We start from the raw sequence: 17,431 nt of genomic DNA, 5'->3' as shown, positions 1-17,431 counted from the left end.
ATACAGCGTTTTCATTTATCTTTTTATTTTGGCATTACTCAATACTGTAGGTGGAACAAACTGTTAGAGCTCTCACATCTAACTTTGAATCTGTCTTATTGAAGGCTCCAGTACTTCACCAAGTGCAGTCCCCCCCATGGCAATGCCACAGGTTAGTCTGAGCAGTTACTCAATAACACAATAATGGATCTAGGGGGAGGAATTAGTGGGTTGGTTGGGCTGTAAAGGTGAACTGTCTTCCAGTATAGGAATTTGAGTCTGTGGGGGAAGGGGGGGCATAAACATGTCACTGTAATGAAATACATAGTGCCATTAGGTCAAATCCCCCCCCCCCCCCCCCCTCAGTAAAAACCTAGATCCACCCCTGTTTACTGTTCTGTATAAATTTAACAATTCTTTTAGGATTTAAATCATTTAGAGGCTGAACACAGCAAGCCAAATGTATTATGCAATATTATTTAACAATGCCAGTATGACAGAAAGCTTTCATTGTCATTTCCTAATGCTCATTTACTCTTTTAGATGTCTGGCATGCCCCCTTTCATGATGCCACCGCCACCATTTATGATGCCTCCTATGATGGGTAGGTTATTTTGGTTTCATTTTGTAGCATTGGCATATACAGATTAGGCCTGTTCAGTGTCCAATAGATTTTCTAGGCCTAAGATGTTTTTGTCTTCAGATGTTTTTAGGTTAAGAACTTTTTGTGTTGCAAAACGTTTTTCTTGTGTTGTCCGTACAGTATTTTTATGTATAGTTTTCTCTACCCTTCTCCCCCTCCCAAATCAGCCACAAAGCCTTGATTAGGATAGAATAAAGCTTTATAATAGCATGCAAGTACCATTTAAAATGACTGTATTGGGAATTATGTTTGGAAACATAGATTCTATAGACCATCATAAAAAAAGAGTCTACTGTATAGACCCTCTCCTTTTAAAGATATACCTCACTCACATCCTCTCCCTGTATAGGTATACCTCACTCACATCCTCTCCCTGTGTTGGTATACCTCACTCACATCCTCTCCCTGTGTAGGTATACCTCACTCACATTCTCTCCCAGTGTAGGTATACCTCACATTCTCTCCCTGTATAGGTACACCTCACTCACATCCTCTCCCTGTGTAGGTATACCTCACATTCTCTCCCTGTATAGGTATAACTCACTCACATCCTCTCCCTGTGTAGGTATACCTCACTCACATCCTCTCCCTGTATAGGTACACCTCACTCACATCCTCTCCCTGTGTAGGTATAACTCACTCACATCCTCTCCCAGTGTAGGTATACCTCACTCACATTCTCTCCCTGTATAGGTATACCTCACTCACGGTATACCTCACTCACATCCTCTCCCTGTATAGGTATACCTCACTCACATCCTCTCCCTGTATAGGTATACCTCACTCACATCCTCTCCCTGTATAGGTATACCTCACTCACATCCTCTCCCTGTGTAGGTATACCTCACTCACATTCTCTCCCTGTGTTGGTATACTTCACTAACATTCTCTACCTGTATAGGTATACTTCACTCACATTCTCTCCCTTTATAGGTATACCTCACTCACATTCTCTCCCTTTATAGGTATACATCACTCACATCCTCTCCCTGTATAGGTATACATCACTCACATCCTCTTCCTGTATAGGTACACCTCACTCACATCCTTTCCCTTTATAGGCTTGCCGTTCATGCCACCCCCTCCACCACCTCCCAGTACCGAAGACCTTTCGTCACTTGGAGTGGAGGAGCTGGCAGCTGTAGAGGGAAGAGAGAGGCAGCAGGTTGAGTCCCGTATTGCGATGCTGAGGAACGTACACATGTTGCTTGATGTGGCTATAGGCCAACTGAACCAGTACACGCAGATGGTCAACGCACAGAGGTGAGGGTCTTATGATTCACTCAATGATAGCTGTTAAGCATTCCAGGCACATTATCATGCCCGTAGCCAATATTTTCCAGCCCGAGTGCTTTTTATTAAATACAGTGTAAGTGGTCAATTTCCCCCTTTGTGTGTGACTCTTCCTAGCCCGCAATGGCACTGATTTTTTTTCATGCGAGTTGACCCCGAACTCTCATCCTCACTTCCTATATACCTTTGTTCAAGCCTTTGTCTTTTTAATGATGCCAATTATGACTGCAGACAAATAGGGGCAAGCTGAGTCATCAATCATGTTATATATAGATAGGTAATTACAAAGGTATATTTATTGGAAGGTTTTTCCAAAGTGATACTAAAGTTCGGCATTCCGTTTCTTTAACAACAAATAAATACTATTGAAACTTATATTAAAAGATTTAATCAAATATACTAAGATAAATATACACCTATTTCAAATAAGGTTGCACTGGGGAACCTATGTGTCATAACCCGGGGTGTTTCTTGGGTAGCATACAAATGGATGAATCCTTGTATCTGGAAGCCATGTGAATATTCATAAGAATTAAAACAAGAATTCTACAGGTTTTGAAACCTAAAATTGTATTTTATTTCCCCGTATTTGCTTATTCACTTGTTACCCATGAATCACTGCGGGTTTGGATACACAGATTCTCCAAGTGCAACTTTATTTGAAGTATATGAGTTTTGTTCAGGTAATTTATGTGATGTACATTTCTGCATGCAGCCAAGCTTCCTCTTCCACGTCAACACAAACAAACTCTTCGACTGAATCCAGTGCGGCAAAAACCAAAGGAGAGAAACCTCCTGCTAAGCCAAAAGACGCTCCTAAAAGTACTTCTGATTGGCCTTCCCTCACCTCCCCCGCCATCCAACCCGTCGCACCAGCCACGCCCAGTACCACTACTACAGCACCTTCGACGGCTGATAGTAAAGAGACTACATCCCCTCTGGTCCCCGAGGCTGTGGGCGCGAGTCCAGAGGCTGCAGACAGTGCGGAGGATGAGGCCAGTCAAGAGCTGAGGAGGAGGCGACTGGAGCGGTTCATGAGCGGCGAGGCCGAGGGGAAGAAGGCGGAAGATACGAACGAGTCATCAGTTTGATGTTGATGAACTGCCTGAACGAGCCACGTATCCTGCTGAAGCCGAGTATTTAGCTCGATTTACTATAGTCCGACTGGAAGGGGGACACCTTTCGATACAGAAGGATGACATTCCTTTAGGTAGACCACACTCGATAAGGAGACCCTGTTATTAGGGTTTTTTGTTGAAATCTTTGTAACAAGGGGTAGTCAGAGTCCCATGCCTTTTATCCCTTCAATTTGAGTGGGCTGGACGGGTGTTGCCTATGATAAAGTGAGGTACAAATGATAGTTAAGCGGATCCAGTAAATCTTGAGATCGTTTTTTCTGTGTGTGGCCTGAGATCACGTCTTGTTTTAGTAAGGGTAATTACTCCGACCAAACTTTGCTAAAGCTTTAAGACGACACTTAATGAGACTGAGAAGTTTTGTTAACGTTTTGTTACCCTTTGTGCTTTGTTACAATAGAACCTCCTTTAAAATAGCCCTCAAGGTGACTCGCCTGACAGTTATACAGAGAATTTACTTGCTAGAAGCCCTAGTTTCTCAGGGACACTTAAAGGCGCTTTTCACCACTTGTTTATACGGGCATTTGCGGATAGCGCGGATGGGGAATTCGTCAATAGGGCGTGGGCAGGACATTCGTTGTAGGGTATATAGTTAAGGCTTTAGAATATTGAATTATACCGCAGCACGAGCTGCAAGGGTTTTTAAAAGTCCTTGTAATCATGGAACCAATGAATGTGTAAAGAAAATATATTTGTATTATTTAAAGTTACTGTTTTGACCTGAAGACGTCCAATAAAAACAGTGACAATATATCATAGTGTGGTATTTGAGCCTTATGGGCGTTGCTACTACCTAAGTAGCTATGGCATACGTTGCAAATTCTTGCAACTTTATCTTACAAAGCTACCACATTTTAAGTCATTCAGGCTAAGTTCAAACGTCGTATTATCCATGAGCCGTATCCAATGCAAATGCGAGCAAATGAAGATGAAACAATCGACTCGATTGATTTGAATATGGCTCATGGATAATACGATGTTTGAACTTAGTCTCAGCAAGCTAGGCTTAAAACGAACAAAAATAAACAAATTGTAAGAAGGCTGTAAACAAACCCTTACCTCCGCTACTTGCTTTAACACTCGAATTCGTCTGTAAAACGGCCCGTAGGAAGATAACCTCCATGATCACAGATCAAAACAGAAGCGTAGAAAAAGGTTCCGAGGTTCATCAGAGTTCCCTCCATCCCCAAGCCTCTGCTAAATAAATCGCCAGTTTCGTCAACTCTTGCGTGCCAAAGTTTCATTGTACATTTGGACTGTTATTCTCCTATTAAACCCCTCTTTTTATGATGACAAAGAACATGATGACAAAGAACATTGGTAACAATGCAAAGAGCGCATGTAAAAACCGTGCAAGGCCTTATCTTTAGGTCGGTGCTTTCTTACACATTATATCTTATACATCGTTCTGCATTTTTTTCTCTTGTAGCCTTCATAATTGCGCCACTCAAAGGTAAGCAGGTTTATTGGATAAGTTTGTGCGTAGAAGGTAGAAGCCTTTTTTTTTAGAGAAGCCTTTTTTCCCTTCGTTGTGCTTAAAATTCCATAGGAATTTCCGCCCATTTTGCTACAGTTTGCAGCATCCTTGAACCAAATAGCGTACACAAAACGGATTGAGTCGATTTCCGCAAGATTAGTGGCGCCAATCGAAGTTCAATTCAGCGGAAATGTATCTTGATTGCGCTGTAACCGACTTATTGTTCTGTGACACCGCTAACCGCAGGTGATTGGATACATGACCCGTGGAACGCACGTGTCAGGCAAGTATATTGCATTTAGTCACAGGAACATCCCCCTTTGTGTCTAACGCTACAATAGTTATCACAAAACAAGGCGTGGACCAGAATCTGACAAGAATGATAATGATTATTTTCCTACCCGAATGTTTTCTTGGCCAATAAGCTTGCTCGATTTATTTTTCCCTGAACTTTTTTTTCTGTTTCTTTTTAGATATTATTCGAAATGACCGGGTCCCTAATGAGAACTTCTCACTGCTATTGACCCAAGAATCATATGAGAGGAATACGGCAGATAAGTCTCATTATCACCTCCCTCCCTAACTCACTCTTGCGTTTTTGCTAATTATTATCGATTTTACAATACTCTGTCAGCATTGAGACCTCGGAACAATCCGCTATAAAAGCTGTCGTGGTCCGCGGTGGAAACCGCGGAGTATATTCAAATGGCCCTGCGGACCACGGTTAGTCTTCTTTGCAGCCGTCCGCGTTTCTCCAATGCGCACGTTTGCGACTAACAACGTGGACAGCTGCAAAGTAGACTAGACCATACGAGAAAAAAAAGGGCAAGGCTTTCATTTTTTAGGACATGGTCACCACTGAGAGAGCTGAGTCATTCAAAAGATCGTTGCCCGTCACTTTGGCGGCCATGAGGCCACAAAGACCACAAACCCGTAAGCCGATATGACAAGCTAGCAGCGCGGGATTTTAATATTTACCTTACTATGTGTGACTTCCGGGACATTTCAATGAGTTCAATAATGCTACAAATCATTATTTCCGTTCGGTGCCAAGGGCCGGGTCTCTAGTCTCTAATTCTATTGATGGATTGAGGTGAAACGCTCATGGAAGAAATTAAGCAATGTCTTATTAGCAATTACCATGATTTATGATGTGGAGAAATGACCTACGCTGAGATGGGTTTACGCCCGTTTTTATTTGGGTCATACTAACTATCTTGTCACTACTGTATTATTTATTTAATGTATCTCATTCAGCTTATTAATTATAGTATTGCAATAATGCAATAGATTATTTTTGTCAGATTGGTATTGTAACTCGTAAAAAGGGGAATGCATCAAAAACAACTTAATGGCAAATGTGACTCATAACTCAACAATGAATTTTCCACCGCAAATCTGAGTAAAAGGCTCCGATGTTATCAAGGGTGTCACCAAGTTTGCAAACGATAGAAGAGACAGTAATATCCATAGAGAAAAATCTTTTACAAATATCACTTTGTACACACCAGACCTTGGAAGCTTTTCTGGAATCCCCTCTCTTGCCCCTTCCTCCTCAACGACTTATAGATTTCTGTCAAAGACGTTAGATTACTGAAATGTATATTTTGGCAACGTTCGCCAGAAGTAGTATCACTAGTATATTTGGTCAGGTTTTGGTCAGCTAGGGGAGGGGTGGTCAAGCTGGATTCTGATTGGTGGATATATGGTCAGGTGTGTGACGTCACAGGTGGTGTTAACCAATGGGAATGGAGATATCTGGTTAGGGGTGTGACGTCACGCGGGGTCGGGATTGGCTCCCGCGCGCGCGACAACACGGTGACGTCAGCGCGGGAAAGGATATAAGGCCCTAGGTGTTTTTTCAGGTTAAGCAGCAACCTTTCAGCCATGAATGTAAAGTGTTTTTGCGGCGCCGAGGCTAAACAAGTAGGGTCAGCGTTGAGGTGTGGCGCCAACATCGACTATAAAAACGACCAAGTTGGTTGTGGGTACTATTTTACCATCGAGCAAGCCAAGAGTATAAAAGAGTACATCCCTGAGGGGAACACAGTCTTCGACTTCCCTGTGTGCGAGGGTCACAACCTCATCTGCAAGCCAGTGGTAAGCGCTGGTCAGTTCTCCAGGGGGCGTGTCTATTTTCAGTGTCCAGTGCAGGCACCCAACCAAAAATGCAAGCAGTTTGTGTGGGCGGAGGAACCCAAAGATTCGGAGAGGAAGAAGCCTGCAGCAGTATGGACACCTCCCAGTATGAAGAAGAAGAAAGCGCCAGCAAGGGCCAGGAAGCAAACCCTCACCCCCCGCATGGGCGCAAGCGCAAACGCGAACGTCCCACAACCGCCGCCACCGCCACCAAGCAAGGTCCCATGCGTGGTAGAGGAGGGGGAGGACGAGGGGGAGGACGAGGGCGTGGTAGAGGAGGTAGTGGAGGAGGAGGTAATTGCACCTGTGATGAAGAAGCAAAAGAAGCAGTGGCTGTAGACAATGACGATAGCAACAACAGTTACGAGGTGGAGGAGAAGGTGGTAGTGGTAGACAGTGACGACAGTGATTGTGGTATGGGTGATGTCTCTTCCGGTACCGTCTACAACGATGTAGTGGACTCTGCCAACAATCTATATAGTGTGGACTATTACGTTAAGAAGGTGGTATGGGATTTGATGGGTGAGGTGTTGCACTACAAGCACCAGCAAGGTACGAAGGACAGTTGGCTGAACACCTTTTATGAGGTTAGGGATGCCATCAGGGAGAACACTGGTCACATGTGGGAAGGGTTGGACAGGATGACGAAAGCGCTTGGGTTCACCATGCGATGGAGCCCTTGGTTCACCTACATGGAGGATCTAGTGAGCAATAGGGTCGTACCAAGGGATATGGTGAAGTTGTGCCGTGACGAGAAGTTGCCAGGAATACTAGAGGGGAAGGAGGCAGAGGTTTGGGAAACCACCAGGGACACAGCCCAACGTATAGGGAGGGTAGCCCACCTGTTCCCAATTGGGGAAATGTAGAGACACTGTAGTCATCGTTTACTTTTTAGTGTTTTTTATTGTTACCACTGTGATTAGTATAAAAAAGAAAAAATGTATTTACTGGTTATAGGGTAATAAAGAAAAGTGTTTGTAGTGAGAAAAGTCACTCAGTCTCTTGGTGTTGGTCCACATTTCGCCGTTTGCGGGTGTTATCCTTGTACCTGTTGCGGATACGTTTGAGCTTTTTCAACAGTTGATTTCTCTGGGACTTCTCTCTCATGTTGCTTCCCATGAACTTGTGCACTTGAGCGTCTAGTTCCAGTAACATGGGTTGGTACGTACGTACCGCAGCGCTGTATCCTAACTCGTAGTTGTTGTTGTTGTTGTTGTTGTTGTTGTTGTTGGCTTGGTCCGCGTCCTGTTGGGGTTTGGAACAGTGTTAGATGACTTTGGCTGTTATAAACAGCATTATCATTAGTCCTACCCCAATTATTATGAGTATGGTTAAAAAAAGGTGAAGTATTAGTTTTGCCCGCCTCTCTTTTTGGTGTATTACCCGTGGGTTCTCGTTTGGCTGTGACGCTTGACCCATAAGGTCGGTGTAGCGTACGCGCAGGAGGTTGTATTCCGTGCGCAGGGTCTGCTCACGTTCCTCTAGAGCGCTGACTTGCTGGTTAAGGTTGGCGATCTCTAAGTCTTTGGCGTCGCTGGCAGGGTGTGACACTTGTGTCCCTTTCTCGCAGGTGTCTTTAAGATCACCATAGTCCACTTGCATGCGCAGGAGGTCGTAGTCCATGCGTAGGGTCTCCTCACGTCCCTCTAGAACACTAACTTGGTAGTTGAGGTTGGCAATCTCTAGGTCTTTTGCGATGCTGGTGCGCTGTTCTTCCAGCACATCTCTTTCTAGACCATACACCTTGCTATTGAGGCTTGAGATCTCCGCTTCGTGGTCGTTGCATAGTTCCCGCAACCTAGTGCTTTCCCTCTCAGCCTCTTCCACTTGTCCCGCTATTCTGCACAATCTCCCGGTCATAAAGTCTCCTACGGCTCCTACGTGGTCGCGGAACGCTTCGCTGAGTGCATTCATGTTTCTTGCCGAGCGCGAAGTGAGATAGTGGCTACCCTCTGAGATCTCCTCCTCTTCGTCTTCTATCTCAGTGGTGATGGTGACTTGAGTAGTAGGTTGGTTGGTCATCTTGTGTTTTTTAGTCTGGTTAGACTATGAGGAGTTTTTGTGGTGTGCGTCTCCTTTTATACCCTTTAGTAGTGTTTAGGGGACGCCGATGACGTCGTTAGCTAAGTCTCTGATTGGTTAGGGGTTAAGGTTACTTGTTTCTGATAGGTTCTAGGTTATAATGCCTCTTAGAATGTCTAGACAGTGGGTCAAGAGGTTATCAGGCTTGTTGTTCGTCTTTGGGTTCTTCTCCAAGGTTACCATTCTTCTCGCGTCGTATTTTATTCAGCTCCCACTTCAGCTCTTCGATTTCGTAACACTGGTTCTCGATTTGCATGTTCTTCTCTTCTAGTATGTCATTTAGCATTATCACTCTGTAGCGGAGGGCTTGGTTTTCTGTTGCAAAGTAATTACACATTGCATTTATTGCGTCTGGCTCTCTTATCTCCCCCTTTTGCCATCTTGCTCCTATTTGGGCTATTACTTGTTGTGCCTTCGCATTGCCAAGAGTGTTGGAGGTGTCAGCCCAAGCTGGTAGGGGTGTAGAGTTTTGGTTAGCCATGGTGTGTTTTTTTAGGGTGTCTGTTCGACTGAGAGTTTAGTGCTATGCGTCCCTTTTTTATACCTTTTGGACTGTCTAGACAGTATAGTGGTGAGGTCGTTGGGGTTTTTGATTGGTTTAGGTGAACTATGGTTGTTGGGTGGGCCAATTGCCAGCCTAGGTGGTGTGTGACGTCATAATATCCTATAAGACATGGCCTGTTATTGGGTAGTTTTCAAAGAGGTGTTTTATTGGTTGGGTAGTTCTATAAAAGAGGCTGTGCATTACCAGGGTTTCAGTCCCTTCGACTGTTTCAACCATGGCTGACAACGGTGACGATAATGACGATTGGCTTAGACGCTTGTTGGGAATATTACCAGACCCAAGTGAGGATGAGGAGGAGGAGAATGCAGAGGGTGCACAGCTCCCCCCTGATTTTTTCTACGATGAGCTTATTGACACACCCCAGTTTGCTTCTCTCGATGAGTTGTTTGACTACATAAACTACTATAACAATTTAGTGGAGGATGACTGTGTGTCTTTCGAGGACCCTTTTATGGGTGTACAACAAGGCGGCGGTAGCGGGGGAGTGAAGCGGAGGCGTGACCCTGAAGACGTTAGTGATAAGGATGATGTAGTGTATGAGTTGCGCCAAACATCAACCAAGCGGTCTACTAAAATGCGCACCGATTGCACCGACTACGATTTGAAGGTCGATTTGCCCCTACGTGATAATCTAGAGGAGGCTTTGGAGGATGTTGAGGGAGTGCTAGACAGGGTGCTAGACGACACGTTACGTGGGGTGCAAGGGCATGACTACGCACGTATTACCATCGATGCTCCTTCTTTGAGGAACCCAATTGCGTTACCATTTATGCGACGTCACCAACTTACCCCTCAGCGGATCATGGGTGTCATAGAGACGGTTGTGCAATCTAACCAACAGTTTGTGTTTGAGGGTGACTTCAGGCTCCATGTGATTCGTACTCATCTCCCATCAGGGGCTGGGAAAAACAAATTGAGGAACTCTTGTACATTGAACACGTGCGACTTGGATGCATGGAGGAAGGGGAAAAAAAGTATTATTCGTATTGAGAACAGCGATGAGTTATGTGCTGCACGCTCTATTGTGACTGGGATGGCTATCCTAACCATGGACCCTAATGCTACCAAGTTGTATAAGCCCACACCGGGCCGTACGCGTGGCCCCCCGCTCCCCTTGCAAACGGAACGTGCCAAGGTGTTGCATGCCGAGGCTGGTGTACCTGAAGGGTCTTGTGGGATCCCTGAGATCCAGCAATTCCAACAATATCTGAGGGGTCAAGGGTTCGAGTTGAATGTGGTGTCCCGGGAGCATGGTAATACTGTGATCTACTCTGGGGACTTACCTGACCCAAAGTATAGGCTTTACTTATACTATGCCAAGGGTCATTTTGATTACGTTAAGAGTATGCCCGGTTTGTTGGGGCGTTGCCACTATTGCACAATATGCAAGAAGGGTTACGACTCCAAGCTACAGCACAAGTGTGTGAATTCGTGTTATGGTTGCGGAGAGGTGGATTGTTCCCCTTTGGTACCACCACCGGAGCAAGACCACCGTTGGGATTGGAAGTATTGCTCAGAGTGTAACAGGTACTTTCGTACCCCTAAGTGCTTCGAGAACCATAAACTCGTCAAGCCTAGAGGGTTACCCAATAAGAAAGGTGTTACCCCTCGGTCGTACTGTCAGATGTATCATAAATGCGAGGCATGTGGTAAACGTATTGATATGCTTGCCACCCGGGAGGAGGGGACGTCACATGTATGTGGGGAGTACAAGTGTACTGCCTGCAAAGAGGTGGTTTCCCCAGACCATTTGTGTTACGTGACTGTTGGTGCCAATGCTTTACCAAAGGACAAAGACGGTGATGATAGCATGCATCTTATCGTTTTCGATGTCGAGGCGATGCCATTGGGTGATAAACACGAGCCTAATTTTGTGGGCGCTCAAAAACTGTGCGACACGTGTAAGGAGTGGTCCATGGATCGTTTGGAGTGCACCACGTGTGGGGTCCGAAAGCATAGTTTTACCAGTATCCGTGCGTTTTGCGACTGGTTATTTGGTGGCAGTAATGCTGGGTACACCTGCCTGGCACACAATTTTAAGGGGTACGACTCCTATTTTATCTTGGAGTACCTTTTTGAGAATGGTATTAAGCCCAATGTTATCTTCACTGGTGGCAAGGTGATGCATTTGAAGGTGGACTCGTTAAACATTGAGATGAAGTGTACCTTGAATTTTTTTCAAATGCCACTGAGTAAGCTCCCAAAAGCTTTTGGGTTCGACCACATCACTCAGAAAGGTGTATTTCCTCACTTTTTTAATATTACCGAACACCAAGATTATGTAGGGCCTATGCCAGATTTGAGTTATTACGACTTACGGAGTATGAAGGAGGAGGACGCAAACGCTGTCGCTCAATGGCATCAGGAGCAAGTCACCCGTGGGGTTGTGTTCAACTTGAGGGAGGAACTTGCTAACTATTGTCACCAAGATGTTGAAGTACTGAAGAGGGCAGTGGTAGCCTTCGATAAACTCATCATGGATGCGGTTGGTCTCCATCCGTTCAAGATAGCTATCACCATAGCCTCGTTATCTAGTCGGATTCTGCGCTCGAAGTTCTTGGAGGAGGGTAAAATTGGCCTAGTCCCTTTACGTGGGTACCGTGGGCACGATGTGCAGTCTTTGAAGGCACTACAGTGGCTGAAATACCTGGAGCGCCGTGACGGTGTGTGTATCCGACATGCGGGAAATGGAGGCGAGGTGCGCTTAGCTGGTAGAATTAAGGTAGATGGTTATGCTGCTGACACTAACACTGTGTACCAATACCAAGGTTGTTTTTACCATGGGTGTCCTACTTGCTTCCTACCTGATACTGTGAACCCCTTGACACATACTACTATGAGGGAGCTCCGCGATCACACACGTGCTACAGAGTTACGCCTAAGAGCTTTAGGGTATAATTACGAGGAGGTATGGGAGTGTCAATTCGACGCTAGGCTGAGCAGTGATGTACAACTGCAAGCCCTTGTGGGGGAGGTGGAGCATTCGATCCCCCTCAACCCCCGTGATGCCTTCTTTGGTGGCAGGACAAATGCCATTCAATTGCATTACGAAGCAAAGGTCTGTGAGGGCGAACGGATACATTATTACGACTTCACATCCTTGTACCCTTGGGTAAACGCCACGTGCGAGTACCCCGTTGGTCACCCCGACGCGATTGTCACCGAGAACTTTAATGAAGACCTCCACGCATACAAGGGGCTCATGAAGATTCGTGTCCTACCTCCCCGTGACCTCTTCTTCCCAGTCCTCCCTGTCAGGGTAAATCAGAAGCTGATGTTTCCACTGTGTCGCAGTTGTGCTGAGATGGAGGAGCAAGGGAGCTGCAACCATTCGGATGAGGAGCGGGCGTTCACAGGCACGTGGTGTCACCCCGAGGTCTTCAAGGCTATCGAGGAGGGGTACACTGTACTCCGTGTTTACGAGATATGGCATTGGGAGGAGTGGGAGCGCTTGTTCAAGGGGTATATCGATACCTTTTTGAAATTCAAGCAGGAGGCTTCGGGGTGGCCAGCGTGGTGTGACACTGACTCGGATAAGCAGCGTTACATTGACGAGTACGAGCAACACCAAGGTGTCCGATTGGACAAAGAGAAGATCGCAAAGAACCCAGGCCTCCGCAGTGTGGCAAAGATGGGGTTAAATTGTATGTGGGGGAAGTTTGGGGAGCAGCCAAACCCAAGGCGGACCAAATACATTAGCGAGCCTATTGAGTATTTTGATTTACTGACGAACGATAGCATAGAGGTGAACGATGTGTTCATTGTGAGTGATGACCTTATCCAAGTTCACTATAAACTGGGCGAGAGATTTCAAGAGTTGAAGCCACATACTAATGTTATCATAGCGGCCTTCACCACAGCGTTTGCACGGTTGGCATTGTTTGGGGTAATGAGACGCCTAGGCCCTCGATGCCTGTATCATGATACGGATAGTGTCATCTTCCTACACCGCCCTGGGGAGTGGGAGCCACCCCTTGGTGACTACCTAGGGGATTTGACTAGTGAGTTAGACGAGGGGGATTTCATCGACTGTTACTCCTCGACTGGTCCAAAGAGTTATGCGTATACCACTTACAGTGGGAAATCTGTGTGTAAGGTGAAAGGACTGCACTTGAATGTCCGTACGGCTGGTATTGTTAACCAGAAGACTATGATAGAGCTCTTGACTGGTGAGGGGGACGAAGAACGTCATGTGGTTCTCCCTTACACTATTGTCCGTAATACGATAGGTAGGACCTTGCACACTGTGCCAGCGCATAAAACTTTTAAAATGGTGTATAACAAACGGGTGCGTAGGGGGATGCTCACCTACCCTTATGGGTATTACTCACTGTAAGTCTATCAAATAACTATGGTAATGACAATAAAAAAAGAGGGTTCCTCACCTGTGGTGGTCAGCGTCTTATTCTCAGCATAAATAAGAGGGTGGGTGTGGCTAGGGTATCACTTGCGGTATGGGTTGCTTTGGTACGGGTCCTCTCCATCCCCGTTTCGATTGCCGTACAGCGTTAGAACGCATGCGTTGTCTCTTCGCATGTTGTGGGGGTAACATTACCATTCGGGACTCGCAACTCGATGGCAAAGCCCCCGACAAAAACGAAAGTGGAAAAAGGGTATGGTACGAAGAAGAAGAAGAGGAGGAAGAAGAGGGGGAGGGTGGGTACGTCAGTAGTAAGGAAGATGGAGGGGAGGGAGAAGAGGATGACCAAGAAAGCTACCTACCATCTTCTCCAACAAATCTATTACAATCCGGAGCATCCAGCGGCCTTGGGGGGAGTGAACAAACTACTCCGAGCGGTACGTTCGAAGGGGGTGAGTCGTGCCCAAGTGGAGGCATGGCTTCGGACCCAATCCACTTACACGGTCCATAAGCCCTATAGGCGGCGGTACTCACGCCAACGGGTGATCGTGAATGGGATGGATGAGCAATGGCAAGCGGATTTGTGTGACATGCAAGCGTATAGTTCGGTGAATGATGGGTACAAATATATACTCACCGGGATTGACATATTGAGCAAATATGGGTGGGCTGTCCCTTTGAAAGACAAGACAGGTCCTCAGATCGTTAAGGCGTTTGAGGGAATTTTCAAGGGCGGACGTCAACCTGAAAAGCTTCAGACAGATGACGGAACTGAGTTTAGGAACCGAACATTTCAAGCGTTCCTTAAATCGAAGGGGATCCATTACTTCTCCACGCGCAGTGAGCTAAAGGCCTCTGTGGTGGAGCGGTTTAATCGTACCCTTAAGACTTGGATGTGGCGTTGGTTTACTCTTAAGGAGACCCGACGGTATATTGAGTTGTTACCCAAGCTGGTCTACAACTACAACCACTCCTACCACCGTAGTATTCGTCGTGCCCCAGCGGATGTAGTTACGTACGATGATGCTCAGGAGGTATGGGGTGTCTTGTATGGAGGTAAAAAGACGGGTGTGAAGCCCAAAAAAGCGAAAAAGAGACCATTACCAAAATTCCATGTTGGGGATAAAGTGCGAATCAGTAAAGTCAAACACATCTTCGCCAAAGGGTACACCCCAAACTGGACAGAGGAGGTGTTCACGGTGGGCCAGCGGTACGATGACCCAAAACAGAAAGACTATGCGTACCGTCTCCGTGAGTACGACGGGTCGTGGCTAGAGGGGCGGTTTTACGAGCCTGAACTGCAACCTGTCCACATCGACGAGGAGGAGGAGCTGTATCGCATCGAAAGAGTAGTCAAGTCACGTGGGAAGGGGAGGGGTAAAGAATACTTTGTGAAATGGCGCGGGTGGCCTGCTAAGTACAACAGTTGGGTGTCTGCTGAGCAAATGCATAAAATTGCGTGAGACGCACGTTCTCCCTCAGTTACGCTCACGCACCATGACGGACCAAGAGCCATTCTACGTCACGTTACCCAGTAACGCTATCGAAGATGCTTTCCCTGGTAACACCATCAGCGATTTTACCATACGGACGCCAAAGACGTTCGACTTACGTGATGGGAAGTGGCAAGTAGGGCTAGTACACCTCATCTACCCTAGGACATGGCTAAAGTTTTCACCCGAGGATACTGACGTTTGGATCTATCATAAAGTCCCAGACCCCAATTGGTATGCCAGTTGGGCTGACAAGGGCAATCCACAGGCCCTTATCCCTCAAGATAAAATAACGACTAAATGGACGCATATTAAGCTGGATGATTTCAAAGTCCCAAAGTGGCATGAAGTCGCCTTCAGCCTCAAGAGAGCTATAGACATATTCAACGAGGGTAGGGTGTGGGTGAGAAAGCAACTTGGTCAAGGTAGTGTGTGGGATGTGGATATGGCTGTAGACACACCGGCGAGACAGATCAACATAGCAATAGCAAAGGGGTGCCAACTTCTCCTACGGCTACGGACTGCAATGGCACTAGGGTTCAGACAATGGGACTCTGGGGAGTGGCTCGAGCAATTAGATACAAACGATGGAGTCATTCCACCCAATTACCAGTTTGGCCCGACCGAAACACACAGGACCCTATTGAATTGGGTACCCTTTAGCTATGATGAGCGGAGCTTGTTCCCGGGCTCCGAGGACTCCAACAACCCCCCAGCTACACGGCCATTCTCCTCTAAGGAGTCTGACATTATCATCGAGGAGCTACAGCCCTTTCAAAACATGTATGTGTACTCTAACATGACCGAGGGGAACCTCGTCATAGGGAGTGATAGCAGCAACCTCTTACGTGTGATAGCACCCGGGGGGAGCGGCCATGGTGCCGTGGAGCGTGATTTCACCATACCCTATTACTTCCCAGCACGTACCCAACTTGTGGATAGGGTCCGCTTCTATATAACTGACGACAAAGGGCGGCCCATCTCATTCCAGTCTGGTGCCGTGGTGGGGACATTGCATTTTAAACCTATTCCGTTCGCTTGAACGATGACAAACAGGGAGCTCATACTTCACGTATCCAGCGCTGACCGGGAGTTGGGTGGTGAAATTGGCGATTTTGTTGTGAGGTTTCCCAGGACGCTTGACCTGCGCGGCGGGAGATGGGAGGTAGGAGTTTTATCCGTCAACTACAGTCCCCACTACGACACCTTTGCCGACGAGGAGCACGACCTTTGGATTATGTGCAGGCACTCGTACTCGCCATCAGCTGCGCCTTACCTCCAATGGCATAAGTTGACCCTTCTGAAGTCAAAGATGGGTAATTGGTCGCAATTGACACTGAACCTACGGCTCGTAATCGATGGGTTTAACATGTCCCGGCAAACCACGAGGCAAGCGCTACAACAGGATTACCTAGACTTAGAAATGGTACCCGATGAGTACAACGAGAAAGTTGTGTTCAAAGTGGGGTGGGGTAATCGTGTGTTGATACGGAGACGGCTCGCTGCAAGGCTTGGCTACAGTGACGCCTCCCTATCCGACCAGGGGCCATTCTACGCAACGTTATTACCACCAATCAGTGTAGGAGACGTTACTCACCCATTAGCGGTAAGGGGTGTCCTTCCCCCTGACTATCCCATCACCGCGAGAGAGCCCCCAAGCCTACCCGAGACGTCTGCTACTTCACATTTGCTACCTCAATGGACTGTGTTCGATTACTCCCTCCCCAAAGGGAGTACAAACGTCCGCGAGTACCCATCCAGTTCCCACCCCGTTTTTGATGTCAAAACTTTCCAAAACATGTATTTGTACTCGAATATCACCGCCAGCAACTACATCCTAGGGAGCAGTACCCGGAATGTATTACGCGTAATGGTTGACAGGGGGAAACCTGGTGACCTAGGTGTGGAGCGGGACTTCGACAGACCATTCTACTTCCCCCTACGCTTAGAACTCATCAACGACATCCACCTCTATATAACAGATGACACAGGCAGAACGATACCATTCTTGTCGGGGGGCTTCGAGGTAACACTTCATTTTAGACGCAAGGCACAGTTATGGTCTTCCCCCTCTTGGCAGGGTTAGCTGGAACTCTCTTAGCCCCTATCCTTGGTCCTCTCTTTGGTGGACAACAAGGGCGCGGCTCCCATGCAATAGCCGACGCTGGTGTAATAAGGGGGTATGACATTAGAAACCCACCCCCTTTCATTGATATGGAGCAACGGGGGATGGGTAGCCAAGCGTTCCAAGGTGCTCCCCTTGG

At 46.8% G+C, this 17,431-nt stretch overlaps 1 protein-coding gene and 1 long non-coding RNA gene across 2 annotated transcripts; one reads left to right on the top strand and one right to left on the bottom strand.

Annotated features, from left to right (window-relative positions):
* Window positions 1–57: 57 nt before the first annotated feature.
* On the top strand, window positions 58–3,802 carry LOC125560846 (E3 ubiquitin-protein ligase synoviolin A-like). The gene is made up of 4 exons (XM_048723181.1): window positions 58–151; window positions 523–583; window positions 1,684–1,885; window positions 2,631–3,802. The coding sequence occupies exons 1-4, from the start codon at window positions 137–139 to the stop codon at window positions 3,004–3,006; spliced, it is 654 nt and encodes a 217-aa protein (XP_048579138.1). The 5' UTR covers window positions 58–136; the 3' UTR covers window positions 3,007–3,802.
* Window positions 603–1,685, bottom strand: LOC125560847. The gene is made up of 2 exons (XR_007306925.1): window positions 1,338–1,685; window positions 603–945 (listed from the first exon to the last, which is right to left on the bottom strand). It is a non-coding gene; the product is annotated as an uncharacterized LOC125560847 (long non-coding RNA).
* Window positions 3,803–17,431: the final 13,629 nt, after the last annotated feature.

The sequence above is a fragment of the Nematostella vectensis genome, unplaced genomic scaffold (assembly GCF_932526225.1).
Source record: "Nematostella vectensis unplaced genomic scaffold, jaNemVect1.1, whole genome shotgun sequence".
Lineage (NCBI taxonomy): Eukaryota > Metazoa > Cnidaria > Anthozoa > Actiniaria > Edwardsiidae > Nematostella > Nematostella vectensis.
The sequence above is the reverse complement of the archived record's forward strand: the minus strand, read 5'-3'. Positions and strand labels throughout refer to the sequence as shown.